Raw genomic sequence first — 18088 nt, 5'->3', positions numbered from 1 at the left:
AAAAAAAGAAACTGGAGGAAGAGGTGCTATGTATACCAATTAGACCTTCTAAAGGAAAAGTAGAATATACTGTAATTCTCATGAATATTTGTATAAGTACCCCTCAAAAGCTTATCAACTCCTGAAAGTGTTACAGGTGGGAATGAGCAGCTTACTGTGCTTTGGATGCTTCCGGATTGAAAGGATTAGCCAGCTAAACACTGTTGCCAGGGGACATCCATATGTGTTAACAGCACACATTCTTCAGGGAGCCTCATTCTTCAGAGAGGATCCTTTCATGAGTATAGTGGGGTGCTCATTTCCATCTGTGATAATATGTGTGACCCACGAAGGACCTTTTCAGGTCCATAGATGACTATTTATTTCAGTAATTTTTAAGAGTCTATCTGAATGTAAGGAAGAACTGTTACAGGTCTTGTGCCAAAAATATAGTGTGTTGTCCTGTGTATACAGGAGACCCACAGAGACAGTAATCCAAAAAGATTTAAAATACAGAGCATGTAGCTTGTAGCAGAGAGGTCCCACCAACAGTACCGCAGCACAGTCTTTGTGAAGCCTGGTATCCAGGTTTAGTCCAAAACATCAGAAATAAATAACATAAAAATAATATCTATAGAGATGAGCAACCTCAGTGTATAAATAGCCACTAATTGAGATCAAGGATGATGAATTTAATATATTTAATAAGAATAAATTTGTTATTGAAGACTTAAATAGTCACAACATCTGGGGGTATCCTGATGATGATAGCAGTGGTAAAATCCTCTGCAGGTCACCACCGGTTCACTGGCCGCACATGTGCAGGGTGTGCCAGATGCGCACTGCCCATGCACCTGTGCAGTGAATGCTGGATGCATGCTGCACATGCGCAGTGCGCACTAGTTTCACACATGCACATCCGCAATCCATACCAAATGCACACTTTTGGATTTCCTGCTTTTTTACTTTTTAAAGTATTTTTAATTACCAGTTCCGGAAAACCGTAGTAAAAAATGCTTAAAAAGTAAAAAAACAAAGTTCCAAAGATCAGCTGAGCAATGCTCAATTGTTGGAAGTTTTTTTTACATTTTAAAGTATTTTTTTACTACCGGTTCAGTCAAACCGGCCCAAACCGGTAGCATTTATTCTCTGGATGATAGAAATAAGAAGGCTGTGTTATAGTGGACAGATTTGAATAACCCGGCTCTTTTTCTTCAAAAAAAAGGGTTTTTATTAGTTTATAATGTAGCATACAAAGAAAATGTTTTTTTCTTTGATCAAAGCTGTCAATTAGCCATCTCTGCTAACTGCATCAATTTTTGCAGCCATTCGTCCATTATCGGGATTGAGGTGACTTTCCATTTCTGTGCTTAGAGTTGCTGCTGTCAACATATATAATATCAAAATTATAAAAAGTCTTTTTCCATTAAACCCAAAGAAACGTCTTTGGTTTTCTCTTTATATTCACTTTAAGAATTTTCTATGTTAAATTATGAATCCTATTTTTTTGCTTTATCACACATCCACCATAAATGGTAAAAAGTCCTTTCATTACATTTACATTTCCAACATTCATTTGAAATGACTTTATACATTCTTGAGAACTTGTCTGGAGTTAAATACATCATCTTATAGAAATGTTCTTTTAAGTTACAGTTTAATGTACATTTTAAGCTTTTCTTCCACATATTCTCCCATTGTTCAGGCATTATATTATACCCAAACTTCCTTGCCCACTGAATCATACAAAGCTTTACTTGTTCATTTTCCAAATTACATTCAATAACATTTTATAAACTTTAGCAATAATGTTTTCATTACTACCACACAATAGGATTTCCAATTCAGTTTTGACAAAGTTAAACCCGTGATTCTTTTTGTCTAATTTAAATCTTTCAACTGTAAATAAATGAACAGCAGACATGACCTTCTGATTCTAGTTCCTCCTTAGACTTGAGGGTAGGGTCATCCAAGTTGAAAGATACTATTTGACCATAAGTCCACCAGTTTGGCCTCATCACCATTTCTTTTTTTTAAAAAAAAAGCTTCCTGTGAGGAAACCCAAAGAGGCACCTTTGTGGAAAATCTTGTTTTCTATTTATTCCAGACTCTCAGAATGGCATGTCTGACAAAATGGTTGTTGAAATCAACATTTACTTTAATTTTATCATACCATAGTTAACAGTGGCATCCAAATCTTAATTCATGACCTTCTAAGTCCAGTAGCCTCTTATTCTGAAGGTCCACCCATTCTTCTAACGTGGCTCTTTTACATGACAACAAATTACAAGCTTCATTCAACAGTGGAAGGTGGTGCAGGGGATATAACCCAGATTTGATATTTGTGAGCGATCATATAATCCAATAATGTATTAAAGTAGTTTTCCCACCTATTTCAAATTCTTAGCATTGGCCAATTATGTGACAGGTTACCGCTGTTGTTTGACCTCCCAGTATCCCCTTTAGCCATAGGTATAACTTTAAAAAAGCTGACTGATCTACATTTCAGAGATTATTGAACAGTGCTGTTACTCAACTAATAACTAAACTAAGCTATTATGACAGATTTGTGGTGGGATACAGCTAACTTACCATCTCTGAGAGGCTATAAGGAAGAGTAGGCCATGGAAAGCTATTTGCTTGAATGACATCCTTATTAAACAGATAAAGCAATTGGGGTCAAAGGCAAGTCAGTGGCTACTAGAAATATTTAATTGAATGCTTGAAACAATGTAAGATTCCTGCTATCTAGAGAAAGGCTAAGGTTGCAGCAGTTTTAAAACCAGGTAAAGAGGCTAATAACCCTAAGAAGTGCTGACCAATTTCTCTCTTGTGCCATACCTACAAAATCTTTGAAAGAATGATCAAAATTGTCTCACTGTAGCTGTAGAACATTTTCTCATACTGCAGCAGGCTGGGTTTCACTCAAAAAAAAAATTGGAACACACAGATTCTCAATATAGCCCAATATATCGAATGTAACATAACAGGAACTGTACTCATAGATCTCATGGTTGCATATGATACCATCAATCTTAGAAGACTGAAGCAGAAAGTTTATGATATGATTGCAGATTTTAAACTTACAAATATCATTAGGAATCTGCTTCAGAACCACATATTTTTTGTGGAGTTCCAGGGAAGGCAAAGTAGATGAAAGAATCAAAGGGACATTTGCCTTAGGGTAGTGTATTGGCTCCAATTATTTTTAATATTTATACCAATGTATGGGTACTAATAACTATATGTATAGTGATGACTGAGCAATGGCTGTACATGGAGAAACATTTGAGGAGGTTGAACAACATTTAATTGAAACCCTGGCAGAGTTGGATTGATACCATTGTAATAATCAGCAAAAAGTCAGGTATGTGCTTTACATCTTCACAATAAGCAGGCTGCTAGGAAGCTGCATATTATATGGAAAAGGACGTTATTGGAGCATTGCTACAGCCATAAATATTTAAGACTCACTCTAGATAGGGCCTTGACATATAAACAGCACTGCATCAACACTGAACTGAAGATCAGTAAATGAAAAAACATCCTCTATAAATAAAAAAATATAACATGAGCTCTAACTGGAGTGCCAAACCAAGAATTCTTATGACAACAGCTTTAGCCTTTTGCTACTTGGCAGGCAAATACATCTGCCCAGTCTGGTATAAATCAGTACATCTTGGGAAAGTGATGTTGCTCTAAATGAAAGTAGCAGAATTATTATCAGATGCCTTAAAACTACCCCTCTAGATAAGATCTATCACTTAGCCGGCATTGCACCCCACCTTGTTTGCAGAGAAGCAGCAACATACAAAGACAGGCTTAAATCATCTAGGTATATCTAGACAACACCCTCTATGCCTACAATCAGTTCATCAGAGATTAAAATCTAGGAAAAGCTTCCTTATATCAACAGAAGACTTCAAAAAATTTAAAAGCAGAGAGGATCTATGGAAAACTACAAAGAACCAACACTGCAAGGAACCAATGGAGGAGCCAGGTCTGGTGAAAGTTGAGAAGTATGGTAATTGTTGAATAGATTGCACACAGGCACAACTAGACCCAGAGATACTCTGAACAAATGAGATTATCCAGGGATTCTGCCATTTGCAATTGTGGTAACATGCAAACAACAACACATATGTATACTATCCTTTGTGACCTGATCAGTGCACACTTGAGGACCTCAAGGCAGTATAACACAATACAATTAATGTTGCTGAGCAACATTTTACCTGAGCAAAATCTGTTTAACCTGTATATATTTTAATCTTGCATTTTATCTTCTAAATCCTATGTCATATAGTATGGCTTATTTTAATTGTGATGCTTCTGATACAAATAAACAAAGAAGTGTTGAAAGTGTTGAAATGAGACGACTTCCGGTATCCAGCGGCAACGGACGTCTGGAAGGCTTCTCCTGCCTCCAGCGCCCGAATCCGGCCGCCGCCGAGGCCCTCAGGGGCCAGGTGTTCCGAAAAGGACACCTGCCGCACGGACGGCTCGCCAGGGGTCTCCCAGCCGACATACAGGACTGTGGGGACCGATGCTGGCGCGTCCTAGGCTTGGCGGGGTTTGGAGGCCACAGGCCGCGGCCATTATTTTGGTCGTCGCCTGGGCCGCTGTGCCCAGTGATACCGGGGCATTGGATTTATAACTGCAGCAGCCTGGTGGTGAACAGGGCACGGAGAAGAATTGAGGAGGAGAAGGGAAGGAATATCGGTAAATGTGGTGGAGTGCTCCGGAGTGCGGGGGTTTTCTCCCCTGCGGTTGGAAGGAGCACGAGTTATTCTGGAGAGAGGAGAACTTAAAATAAGAAGATTACGGTTTTGTGGAGCTCTGGAGAGAAGAGGTGATGGAGAAATTTAGGAGGGAAGGTTTGAGGCCCCCCCTCCTTCTGGGGAACAGTGGTGGCGTCCAGCTTCCGCCTTCACTATGAGAATTTTGATGACATCACTTCCCTTCGGCTTCCTGGTTGACTAACTGTACTCTGGACTCGTTGCTCCTGTGAGTGCCCCCTGGTGGATCCGGAGGAAATTACAAGGATACTGTGCCTGCCTGAGGATTTTGTATTTTTTTTTCCTTAATGGCAAAAGGTCAGAGACCAACTGCTGGAGAGATGGAGAGAATTTTGGAAAAGTTATCTAATATGGACAAGAAATTGATGAAATAAGAGCAGAAATTGTGACTATCCAAAAGGATTTAAAGGATACTCAACAAGTTTCAGCAGAAAACAAGCAGAAAGTGGAAGGTTTGAGGGTGAGATGCGGGCAGTGCAGAAAAGAGAGGAGACGACAGGCAATGCTGTGCTTGGACTACAGATGGATAAAATGTCTTATTTCCTTAGGTTTCAAAATTTGGAAGAAGTGGACCAAGAAGACTTGAGAGATGTTGTGACTAAATTGTTGGGAGAATTTCTTGGGAGAGGTGTTGATTTCATGAATTGGGATGTGGATCGAGTTTATAGAGTTAATTGCAATATGCACGCACGCATGCAGTTCCCAGAGAGGTTCATGTCAAATTTGTGAGAAGAGAGACGAGAGATGAAATTTTAGAAAACATAGGAGTGGGGCACTGATTTACAGGGGCAGGAGATAGCCATTCTGAGGCAGATTCCCAGACAGGTACGTGAAAAAGAAAGAAATATTATTTTTGTCAAGCAAATTGTACCAGAAGGAGTGGGCTTCAGATGGCTGATGCCAGAGGGATTGATGATTTTCCGGGAGGGCATTACGAAAAAATCAGTACAATTATGGAGGCTACGGCCTATGTGGAGGAACACAAAGCCTCCTGGAATCAGATGACCCAGGAATTGAAGAAGGAGGTTATAGATCATGGGGCTGAGCGGCTGCCGCTGTTGCGGCCCTGGAGTTGGGTCAGGCTGAACCCAGAGTTCTGAGATCCAAAACTAGGAAGTGATAAAGATATTTGGGATTGTGTTGGTTTTCCTTATTCTCTTTTGTACGATATTCTGTTTATTCTTGACTCTTCTTTATTACGTATTTAAAATTTGTAAACTTAGCTACTTCGTGTCACCTGCTTGCCATATGGCTGTTGTATGTGTTAAAAAATTTGAGTAAAATTCTTATTTTAGATAAGAAAAATGAAAATTTACCATACCTGAAATGTATTTGTATAAACCTTTTTTGACTAATAAAAACTTTTTGAATACAAAAAAAAAGAAAGTGTTGAAATGCATGGAGCTAAAATATTTTGAGGCTTTTGATTGCAATCTAAAAATGGGGGGGGGGTTAAATTTGAAGCCATGATAGCAATACAATTTAATATGCTTCTTCATTTTATAGCCTTGATAATTACGTTGCATAGGGGATCATTCAATTTCTGATTTCTGTAATCCCAGATATAATATTAATGTCACTTTTCATTTAAGAACTTCTTTTTCTTCCTTCTTCTTCTCCTTCTCCTTCCCCTCCTTCCCTTCCTCCTTCTCCTCCTCCTCCTTTTTTACTGTACTGAATGTCGAGGGAGATGCAAAGTTCTATCTGTTACTCTTCTGGTGACCTCAACCATTGTTTTTTTTAAAAAATAATATTTATTAAATTTCCAAACATTAAAATACACAATACAAAAAGAAACATAATACACAAAAAAAATATAAAAACAAAGACAGACGCATCAAAATTTCAATATTATTAACAGCTTTTCTACATCGGTATCTCTATCACATTTAACCTCTTTATACAAATTCTACTTCTAAATATCTCTATCTTAAACTTACATCCTTGTTTAAATTATCTTAACTTTTATTCACAATTCGATCTCATAACAAAATATCCCTTAAGTTTTATATTTACTCTCCAGCAGGAATACCATCTTTCCATATTAAATAGTACTCGGTGTCTTCCCTCTCCTTCATTTCCATGGATAATGTCCATTTATGCACATTCGTATTTTTTTATTATAATTTGGTCCAGAGGGATATCTGGTTATTTCCAATTTTGTGCTATCACAATTCATTAGTATGTGTAATATGATATATTGTATATTTTTTTCTATTTTCCCTTCCAGAATACCCAGGAGAAATAGTTCCGGTTTTCTTTCTATCTTCTGCCCGCTATTTCATCCAGCTATTTTTTTATCTTACCCCAAAATTTCCTACTCTTAGGACAGGTCCACCACATGTGGTAGAACGTCCCTTGTTTGTGACCACACCTCCAACAATTCGGGGACCTGTTCAAGAACATCTTGGTCAATTTCATTGGTGGCAGGTGCCATCGGTAAAACATTTTGTAAAGGTTTTCTTTATAAGCAGCTGATAGCGTTAGCTTGTAGTTTCTCTCCCATAATCTATCCCATTGATCCAAATTAATGTTATGTCCAAAATTTCTTGCCCAACTAATCATTGTTTCTTTCACGGCTTCTTCTTCCATTTTAAATTTTAACAAAAAATTATACATTTTTGTGATCATTTTTCCCCCGGATCCTAGTAATATTTTATCAAGTTCTCTGTATATGCCAAATTGTTCCTTGTCTTTTTTATATTTTGTTCTGATCTGTAAGTATGGCCACCAGTCAATTTTTATTCCTTGTTTTATTAGATCTTGTTCTGACTTTAAATTTCCAGGTTCATCTAATAGGTCCGAATATCTTACTATTTTATTTAAGTCCAATATGTTGGGATAGATTATAGCCTCCATTGTTGATATCCAAACTGGAACTTTCATATAGTGATTCTTTCTTCATAATATCGCAAATATTGATCAAAACATTTCACACTAGATGTCTCTAAAGTATGTATACGTCTTAATTTTCCCTTCCCAAAGGAACGCATGTCATCCCAATTGGAGGTCATGGCATTCCAGTATTAATATTCTCTTGTTTCTTAATTGAACCCAATCTTTTAACCAAGTTATTGCAGCTGCCTGATAATATAGTTCCCAATTGAGTAGGCCAAAGCCTCCTTTGGTTCTGGGCTCCTGCAGAAGTTTACGTTTTATTTGGGCTTTTTTCCCCAGCCAAATAAATTTACCTATCATTCTATTTAGATGTTCAAAAATGGTTTCCCTAGTCTAATTGGTATCAATTGAAACAAATATAACAATTTAGGTAACACATTCATCTTTATTACGGCTATTCTGCTTATTAAAGATAACTGTAATTTGGCCCAGATATCTAAATTTTTTTGTATTTGTTGTGTTAATTTATCATAATTGTCTTCTTTTATTGTAGAACATTTTGCTGTAAGCCAAATTCCTAAATATTTCACCTTTTTAGCAGTTTGAATCCCCAATTTCCTTTCTAATTCTTCCTGTTGTCTTTTTGTACAGTTCTTCGTTAACATTTTGGTTTTTTTCTTGTTTATTTTAAGCCCCGCTACTTTACCAAATTTTTCAACTTCATTTATCAAAATGTTTCCCGTCTCCAAAGGATCTTCCATGATAAAAACTAGGTCATCCGCGAATGCTTGGACCTTATATTCCTCCTGTTTGACTTTCAAACCCTTTATTGTTTGATTTTTTCTAATTTGTATTAGTAGTATCTCCAAAGACAATATAAATAATAGAAGTGACAGGGGATATCCCTGTCTTACCCCCTTAGTTATATTAATCTTCTCTGTCATTTCCCCATTCATTATTATTCTGGCCAATTGTTTTGAATAGTTTGTTCTAATTAAGTCTGTAAATTTCTCCCCAAAATTCATAATTTCCAATTGGTTGATAAGAAAGTTCCAGTTTAAATTGTCAAACACTTTCTGAGTGTCCATAAACATTAATACCAGCTGCTTATCCGGATGGGCCTCATAATATTCTAATGTGTTCATGATCATCCGTGTATTATTTCTTATATATCTGTTTGGCAAAAATCCATTCTGATCTGAATCAATAATTTCATTTAAGATTTTTTTGGCCCTTTGAGCTATTATTGTTACAAAAATTTTATAATCCACATTAAGCAGTGAAGTTGGCTGCTAGTTCTTGATTTGTTGTGTGCTTGCAGCGTCCTTTGGGATGAGTGATGTTAGTGCCTCCCTCCAATCCCTCGGAGGGGATTCCATTGGGTCCTGGTGTTTTATTATTTTTTTGTTTCTGAATAAAAAGGTAAAGGTTCCCCTCGCACATACGTGCTAGTCGTTGCCGACTCTAGGGGGCGGTGCTTATCTCCGTTTCAAAGCCGAAGAGCCAGTGCTGTCCAAAGACGTCTCCGTGGTCATGTGGCCGGCATGGCTCAATGCCAAAGGCGCACGGAACGCTGTTTCTGAATAGCCGCCTTCATTTCCAACATAGTGATTCTATTATTTAACATTTCTTTCATTTCCTTTGATACTATTGGAAGGTAATTTATAATAAAATTTCCCCTGTCTAGTATTTGGCGCATAAATCATCTTTTTTTTTTTGCCTTATCGTTATTGTTAAATTCTACCTTCCTCATCCGTGCAAATTTGTTTCAGTTGTAACCAATCTTTAATATATATAACTACTCCTCTCTTTTTTTGTGGTGCAAGAGCTGAGTAGAGTTTTCCTAATTTAGGGGCTTCCAATAAGTGTCCTTGTTGTCTTTTGATGTGGGTTTCTTGTAGGCATGTAATATATCTGTATTATGCTTTTGTAATTTAGCTAGAATGTGTCTTCTTTTGGCTGGAGAATTTAAATCATTGATGTTAATCAAAATTAATTTAATTTCTTCGTCCATTTACCTTCTATTGATGGCCCTAGTTTCTTTTCCTTAAATTTGGTTCTGTTTGTGTCCTTGACCTTGTCCCTATTCTTTCCTGTTGCTCTTTTTCAGTCTTCTCCTGTAATTCCATTTTCGACTCCTTTCCTTCTTCCTGACTCTTATCCCCTATCTCCTCCCCATTCTCCTCTCTTCATCTATTGCTATACACTGATCATAAAACTCTCGGGCCTTGTCTACTGTATCTAATCTAATTTTTTTGTCTTGCAAGGTCACTAGCAAGCCCTCCAGGATAATCCACCGAAACATGATTTTATATTTGATAAGTTGGGAGGAGAGAAAGTGGTAACTCCGCCTTTGCTCCCTTACCATTCTGGGTATTTGTTTAAGAGTCAGAATCTCTTTCCCCTTATATGTCAATGTTGTATCTTGTGTTCTCCTATAGATTTCATCTCTAATTGTTCTTTTAGTAAATCGTATATGTACCTCCCGTGACAATTTATTTTGCCGTGAATAATTAGTATGCACCCTATACAGCTCATCAATACCATGTTGCAGCTCGCTCTTATCCTGTCAGTTTTGAAAGGCAATTTTCTTTTTGCTTCTTAACTGCCACATATTTTAGCTGGGGAAGTTGGGAGGGGGTTGTTGTTGGAGCGGTAGAAAGTTAGTCATAACTTAATCCTAACATTCCGTATTCAAGGACTTTTGCCTGCGTCTAATGTAGACTGCCTGAAGATTGTATCCAATTGAGTGTGAAGAGTTGATTGGACAATGTGATGAACTTGTGGGTGTGGGGCAGGGCTGTGAACTGTCAACTGGGTGTGGAAAACCTGGAAGCTTTCAGTTTCGGGTTTTCCCAGCTGTGCTAACATGACATCTTTAATAAATTGGAACTTTGAGGAACCTCAAGCCTCAGAGCTTTATTTCATTGGGGGTGTTCCTTGGAACCCTGACATATTCATCTTCAGACTATCAGCCAACAACTCTATCGTAAGACTCAGGAGGTCATCTTTATTTTCTTGTATATTCTGAAATCGTAAGTAAAACGCAGATTTGTCCATTTCCAGAAACGTTATGGCTTCTTCAAGTTCTCGATTCATTGCCATCAGTTTTTTCCCTGTCTGTTCTGTTCTTTCCTCCACTATTTTTATCCTCTGTTCGTTCTTAACAATTGTCTCCTGTATTTCTCTCATTGTATCATCTTATTTTCTTATGTCGCCTTTCACTTCGTCCATGTCATTTTTTGATTCCTCATTTTTCTTTCCAGTCAATTCTTGAGTCTTCAGCAGTACCTCCTGAATCATATTCAGAGTTATCTGCATGCTTTGTAGATTCGTTGAGGTCCCTGCTTTCTCTCCTCCCAACATATCTCCTATCAGTTTTTATCCTGCTGGAGAGGCAGTCATTTGTGTAACTTTCTTTGCAGTTTTGGTTACTGTTGCTAAGTTTCTTCCACAAGACCATACAAAAATCTTATTTCCTTTCTCCTCCTGGAGTTTAGCTTTTCTATCTACTTCTAGGTATTAAATATTTCCTCAATTACAGTTTTTTAGAATTCATTAACTAGAATAATTAAATACTTAAATAGTATAATTAATTAATAGTATAATTAATAATAAAAAAGATAATAATTATACCTTCCAACCGTATCAATATCTATTTTCACTCTAAATTAAATTAACAATACCTAAATAAACGAGTATATTACTTCAAGATAAAGATACAATACATAGGCAGAAAGACAAGGCAAAAAGAAACAGTAATAATTACTCCAAATACAAAATTATTTACCCTTATTTGCAATTAGATTTATCTATTTATATACACTATCTTGTAATATAATATATCACTATTTTCAAGCGTCAGTTGGATAACAAATAATAACAATAATAAAAATAGAGAAAGTCTAGACATATACCATATTACTTACTTCTAAATAGACAATATACACAATATACAACTCTGGTTTCTAATCTCCCCAGCCTAAGTTTTCTTAATGGTTCTTAGCATTAAGAACTATTAACCACTAAACGCTCTCCTACTTCCTTGCACTATCCAATCCTCTTCCGTTCGCTACTTTCTAAATCCTTCGTCCAAGATGTCTGCTCCTCTTAATATGCATTGTCACTGTTGCTGTCACTCTAATCCACACTCCAAACCTCATCATTTAGGTTGTTGTATCCACAATCCACCTTCTTTCACTTTCAAATCCCGATCAGATTACTCCCAATCTTTACTGGAGTTCAAGTTTTTTCCTTTCTCTTCCTTTCAACTCATCCAATCGCCGTCTTTTTTCTCTTCAGCCTCTTTCATGCTCTTCTGTTCCACTACCCGATGCGCCACTTTTCCTCCTTTTAGAGACTCCCTTGTCACACCTTTTAAGTTTCATCAATTTGGGGAAATTTAAAAGGTTTCCCCAAATTGTAACTCACTCTATCCCATTTCTGTTCACCGATGTTTCTAGCTGTTTTTCCACTTCTTGCTTCCTTCTCTATTCAAGTGGGCCATCATGCCTCCAGATCCAACCATTACAGCCGGTCTCTTCCGCTCTGAAATTTAAGGGGTTCTTCCTTCCGTAACGGGGGATCGTGCATCTCCCCGTTACCCCGCGAATTTCCCCTCTACAGAACTGACCTCTACAGGGTCAGCTCTTGCCGTTACCGCTTCCAAGTGTGGAAATTCGATCTGAGAAGATGGAGCTCCATTTCTTGGATCACAACACCGTGACATCATCCTGGAAGTTCTCGACTTCAACCATTGTTAATTTATGTTGTTGTAGTATTTCTTTGATGCAGGGGTGGGTTCTAAATTTTTTTACTATAGGTTATGTGGGTGTGGCTTATTTTGTGGGTGTGGCTTAATGGTCATGTGACACTGGGCGTAGCTTGGCGGTCATGCGACTGGGTGAGAATGGCTTGGCTATCATGTGACTGGGTGGGCATGGCCAATAACAATAAAAATAATAAAGTATACAAAACAATAAGAGGTACCAAAAACCAACTTTCACACCTCACACACACACAACACAATACAACTGACTCACACGCAATGTAAAAGCAGCTGCACCTCACCCAAAATGGCCCCTGCAACAAGCAGGAACCTCACACAGCCACAAAAAGCTCTAAAACCAACTTTCACACTTCACACACACACAATACAACACAATACAATTCACACACACACACACACAAAATGCCACATCCAGCTTTGTGAGATTTTGTGTGTTTGTGTAGTTAGAGTTCAACACTACAGAAACACACCAAATCTCAGAAAGCTGCACAAATATTTTATTTTATTATTTTATTTTATTTATATTTTTTAGATCAGGGGTCTGCAACCTTAGTAACTTTAAGGTTTGTGGACTTCAACTCCCAGAGTTCCTCAGCCAGGAAAGCTGGCTGAGGAACTCTGGGAGTTTAAGTCCACAAGCCTTAAAGTTACTAAGATTGGAGACCCGTTTTAGATAAAAGCAGCTAAATGTAAAACTTCCTTAACTTTAAATTGCTGTCTAAAAACCCAACTCCTTAAAAAAAACCCAATTAACTATTTTTTAATAGTTTACTTATTAGGTTGAGGCAGGCAGATTGAGTTGCTCACCAAGAAGAGGCAGGCAGGCATATTCAGTTGCTAGCTGAAGCAACTGATTGCAGTAGCTATGGCTTTGTGATCCCAAAAGAGCAATTATAGGTAAGTGGGGGAGGGGGTGATTGGGTGGGCATGGGTGGGGACTGTTGTAAGAGGTGTAAAAACGTGATTTTAAAAGCCTGTGATGATCAGGAAACTCATCTGGGATCGCCAGAGGAAAAGAAGATTTTAAAAGGCTCCTCTGACAATCCCAGCTGAAGTTGCCTCATCACAGCCCAGAACCTCTTAAAAGGATTTTTTTCAGCTCTTCAGCTGAAGAGCTTGTAGAAAACATGTTTTTTAAAGGTTCTGGTGATCAGGCAATTCAGCTGGGATCTCCAGAGGAGCCTTTAAAAACCTTTTGTTTTTACAACCTCTTCAGCCAAGGGAACCAGTTCAGGGGCGTGGGCAGCTGGGTATCTTTACCGGTTCTGCGAACTTGGCCAGATTTTTGCCAATGGTTCTCAAGAACCAGTCCGAACCGGTAGCAACCCACCACTGCTTTGATGTTGTCTCTCCATCTTCCTCTGGGTCTATCTCATCTTCTTTGAACTTCTCTTTTTTTATATGCTTTGTATGATATGGAATCTCATGACATCCTCTCCAGGTGAGCAGACCATTTTGCTGTTTTTATATGTAGTTTAGGATTGATTCTATGCCAATTTTTCCTCCTTTGGTCTCATTTCTGATTTTATTTCTTCTGGTCCAGCAGCTTTCCTCAAAATTTCACTTCCATGGTGACTAAATTTTGTTTTATCCATTTAAGAACTTGAGTTTTAAAATACTTCACCTGACTGGGTTTTAAAGAGAAGCGGTTTATTTGTCATATAACATCATCCCAAATGATTGCGAGCTTTTTATCTGATAACACTTAAAATGCAACTGCCAAGTTCAGCAAGTAGAGTCAAAAATCCCATGTAAGCATTTTGGCTGGAAAAAACCCCATGTGTCTATATAGTCTATACTGCACTGCTCATTTTATAGAAAAATTGTCATGTCTAATATTACAAATATGCTAAACTGAAATGAATAATTCATTATTTTGCTTTATTTTATTCACTATTTTATTTTAATAACAATTCATTATTATTTCTGAGTGAAGGTACTTATAAAGTAGTCCAATATTATATGTCTACAATATTTAGCCAAACTCTTGAAGATCTGTTTGTCCGCTATAGCTGCTGGGAACCAAAGTGTGGTAACTTTAATGGGGCAGATTTTATATTTTGAGTTATGGAAACATAAACATGCATCTGAAATACACTATTGTGATTCTGTAATCAAAAGTCTAATAAAATCAGTGTTATGTTATTATGACATTTAACATGATCGATTTTAAAATATATAAAATATATTTTAAAAAAACATGAAACCAGTCATAATTTAGTTAATTTAATCTATTAACCAAGGCAAGCTAGAGAAACATCAGTTGAGAAAACATGTTGTTTCTTCATATATTGAACAGGGAGTCCTCAACATATAAACTAGTGGGTCATCATATGATTGGAACCAAGTTTACAAACTTTTTTGTAACAGTCATTAAGCAAATATGTTAATCAAAATGAATGTGGTATTATATGGCAAGGAAGAAAGCCTAGAATTAAATTAAAAACCCTACAGGGTACCAAATATAGGGGAGGAGGAGCCGTACCAGATTGGGAAATTTATTACCAAGCAGCATGCCTGACATGGTTAAAGGAATGGATGGAGTTGGGAAACAAAAGATTTTTAACAATAGAAGGCCACGACCTACAGATAGAATGGCATGCATTCTTGTGGGGTGAAAAGTACAAAACCCATGGGTATGTTAGAAGACACATAGTTAGGAATTCATTATTAATAATTTGGAATAAAATTATAAAACAACACTATATGAATATACCATCTTGGATTTCCCCCAATGAAACACTAACACATCCAAATTTAATAGTTTGGATTAAAATAATTAGGTACGGGGATATATCAAATGAATTGGAAAAATTAAAAACAAAACAAGAATTGGAACAGGATTTGAATAGGAAGTCGAATGGTTGACGTTCTTCCAAATTAGATCAAAATATATAGAAGATACGAAGACTAATCAGATACAATTGGAGCAAAATGAATTGGATAAAATAATATATGGGAAGGACCAAAAATTAATTAGTAAAACATATAATTTCCTGTTATGGTATAAAATGGAAGAGGAAATAGTGAAAGATATTATGACTAAATGGGCAAGAAACTTTAATCATACAATATAACTAGAGAAGTGGGAAAATATATGGAGAACAAACATGAAATTGACAATATTGACAACATACAAGGAAAACAGATGAAGATGTTTTACAGATGGCATCTTCCGCCAGCTAGAATAGCAAAGATGTTCCCTAGTAACTCACCAAAGTGTTGGAAATGTAAGAGTTACTATGGAACATACTGTCATCTCTGGTGGACCAGTCCGGTGGCAAAACAATTCTGGTCTAAAATCAAAAAGTGATTAGAGGAGATAATGTAGGAATCAATAAAGGGAGAGCCAGAACAATTCTTATTAAGGATTCCAACAGAAAACTATACAAATGATACACAATACTTAATACTACACATATTAACAGCAGTACGTATAGCTTACACGCAAAATTGGAAGAAGGAGAACCCACCAACAGAAGAAGATTTAATTAAGAAAATCCTAGAATATGCAGAGATGGATAAACTCACAAAAGAAATCAAAGAAAAAGAGGATACAGAATATTATAAGGTCTGGTGTAGATGGTATAAATGGTTAGAAAATAGGAAAGATAATGAAAATTGAACAGGGTAAAATCTGTATGTAGATGAAATAAAGAAAATGTAGATAAATGTAGATGAAATGTAGATGAAATAAAGGAAGATAAATAATATAAAAGTAGAATAAGATAGAATTAAAATATGTATAAATAGTAAGAAATGACCGCTTTGAATAGCTGATAAGAAACAGTGATATGTATATAAATGTTTTATGTTTGTCTTGTGTTTTAATGTGTTCAAAATAAAAAACTTTTTATAAAAAAAAATGAATGTGGTGGTTGTGAAGTGAACCCGTTGTTGTAAGATGGGTTTTGCCAGAAGTAAACACTGGTTTCAGGCAAAAAGCATAATAAACCACAATCACATGACTGCAAATCTCTGCAAATGGCTGTAAATGTGGGCTGTTGCTAAATGCCCAAAATGATCAGGGGACAGATGTTGGAACTTTGAAACTGGGTCATAGGTTCCATTTTTGGAGTCTGTTGTAACTTCCAGCAGTCACTAAGCGATCAGTTATAAGTCAAGGACTACATTTGTTCATTTGATCTACTGTTGAAACATTCTTGTTTATCATTCAGAATTATTTAAAATAATTTATATATTTATGCCAGTTATTTTCTTATATGCTTATATGTGTCTCTTTATTTTTTTAAGCATGCACCAAGATAATCATGGATACATCTGCCTGCTTATTCAGGGAGCTACAAAAGAAGATGCTGGTTGGTACACTGCATCAGCAAAAAATGAAGCTGGGATTGTTTCTTGCACAGCAAGACTGGATGTCTATAGTAAGATGCTGTATGGATGTTGACAGTATTTGGAAACATTATCCCAAACCTATAGCTATTCTTTATATAATAACAAGGAACCTTGATCTAAAGGTCAGGTTCGTTGACCTTTAGATCAAGCCCACCTATAAAGCATAACCGTTCTTTTTAATATCTGTGCTTTACATTCTGTACTACTCGTTTTGCCATAGAGTTGGAATACATTACAATCTATAGGGAAGTAGAATTACAATATATCTGATACATTATCTATGCTGTTTTTATTTTCCCTACATTCAGGGATGATCAGTAGAATTGATACCAATTGTTCTGTAATAACCAGCCATACATGGTTTAAGCCTCTAAAAAACAATCTTCCTCACGTTCTAGTGCATATGTTGAAAGGGTATTCTAAAAGTAGATTTGAAGAGTCCATGTCATGTAAGTAAGGTAATCATTATCATCTCCATCTAATTGCATTACTTCCAGGGATTTACAGTCTGTCCTCTTTAAGTTCCACATTGCTGTCATGCTGTGTGTGAAAAGACCTTTTGGTCTCTAAACTGCTGGGAGAGAGAAAAAGTCATTTATACTGTTACCAAGCAGTATAAGGGCAAAAAGGACAAGAAAATGACACAGAAAAAAGGTGGGGAATATAGATGAAAATTGGAGATTTAAGAGTGGTACAAGGGAAGAAAAAAAGAATGGGAATATAGTGAAACCTGCTGCTGCTGCGTGATTATCAGAGAACAAAACAACATTTGTACATTTTTTTTTCTGTCTATAAAAATGTTTTAGAAAAGGCTGGTATAGAATAAGTCATGTTTTAGGTGAAATAATCCTTTGTCATTATCGTAACGTTAAAAAGTTTTAGATGCATATTCTTATTCTTACCTGAATTTGTTAAGATCATGTTGTTGTTCTTCTTTTATTTAGAAGTTTCACTGAAACTTGGTAGTCTTCTAGCATTTGTATAGAAGTCAGTGGCATAGGAGAGTGCTGGGTCAAAGGAATACTTGTTCTTAAATTAACTGTGTGTCTGTGTCTACAGTGCGATAGTTTAAACACTCTGCCAGTTAGGAATGAATTTGGATAAAGCCAAAGTCAGTTCCATATACTTTCAGAATTTTATATTGTTTCTCACATCCATTATCTTTAGAAATTAGCAGAAAATAACCAATTGAATATGAGGCAAAGAAGAGGAACAGATCTCACTCTAAAAGAGGACAAAAGAACAATTTATGATAGCGACTGTATGTAAGGCAGCATACTGTATATCCCTACATTTCTTATATTAGCAAACATCTCCAATGGAT

At 36.5% G+C, this 18088-nt stretch overlaps 1 protein-coding gene across 9 annotated transcripts in view; it reads left to right on the top strand.

The window, feature by feature from the left end:
* Window positions 1–18088, top strand: part of PALLD (palladin, cytoskeletal associated protein) — a 567705-nt gene that overhangs the window by 547863 nt on the left and 1754 nt on the right. For all 9 annotated transcript variants that reach the window (XM_058192526.1, XM_058192524.1, XM_058192521.1 and 6 more), the window contains one exon: window positions 16660–16793. In XM_058192526.1, coding sequence (XP_058048509.1) covers window positions 16660–16793 — 134 coding nt within the window. The remainder of the gene's footprint in view (window positions 1–16659; window positions 16794–18088) is intronic.

This window comes from Ahaetulla prasina, chromosome 8, assembly GCF_028640845.1.
Source record: "Ahaetulla prasina isolate Xishuangbanna chromosome 8, ASM2864084v1, whole genome shotgun sequence".
In the NCBI taxonomy this organism is placed as follows: Eukaryota; Metazoa; Chordata; class Lepidosauria; order Squamata; family Colubridae; genus Ahaetulla; species Ahaetulla prasina.
This window is presented reverse-complemented; position numbering and strand designations above follow the sequence as displayed.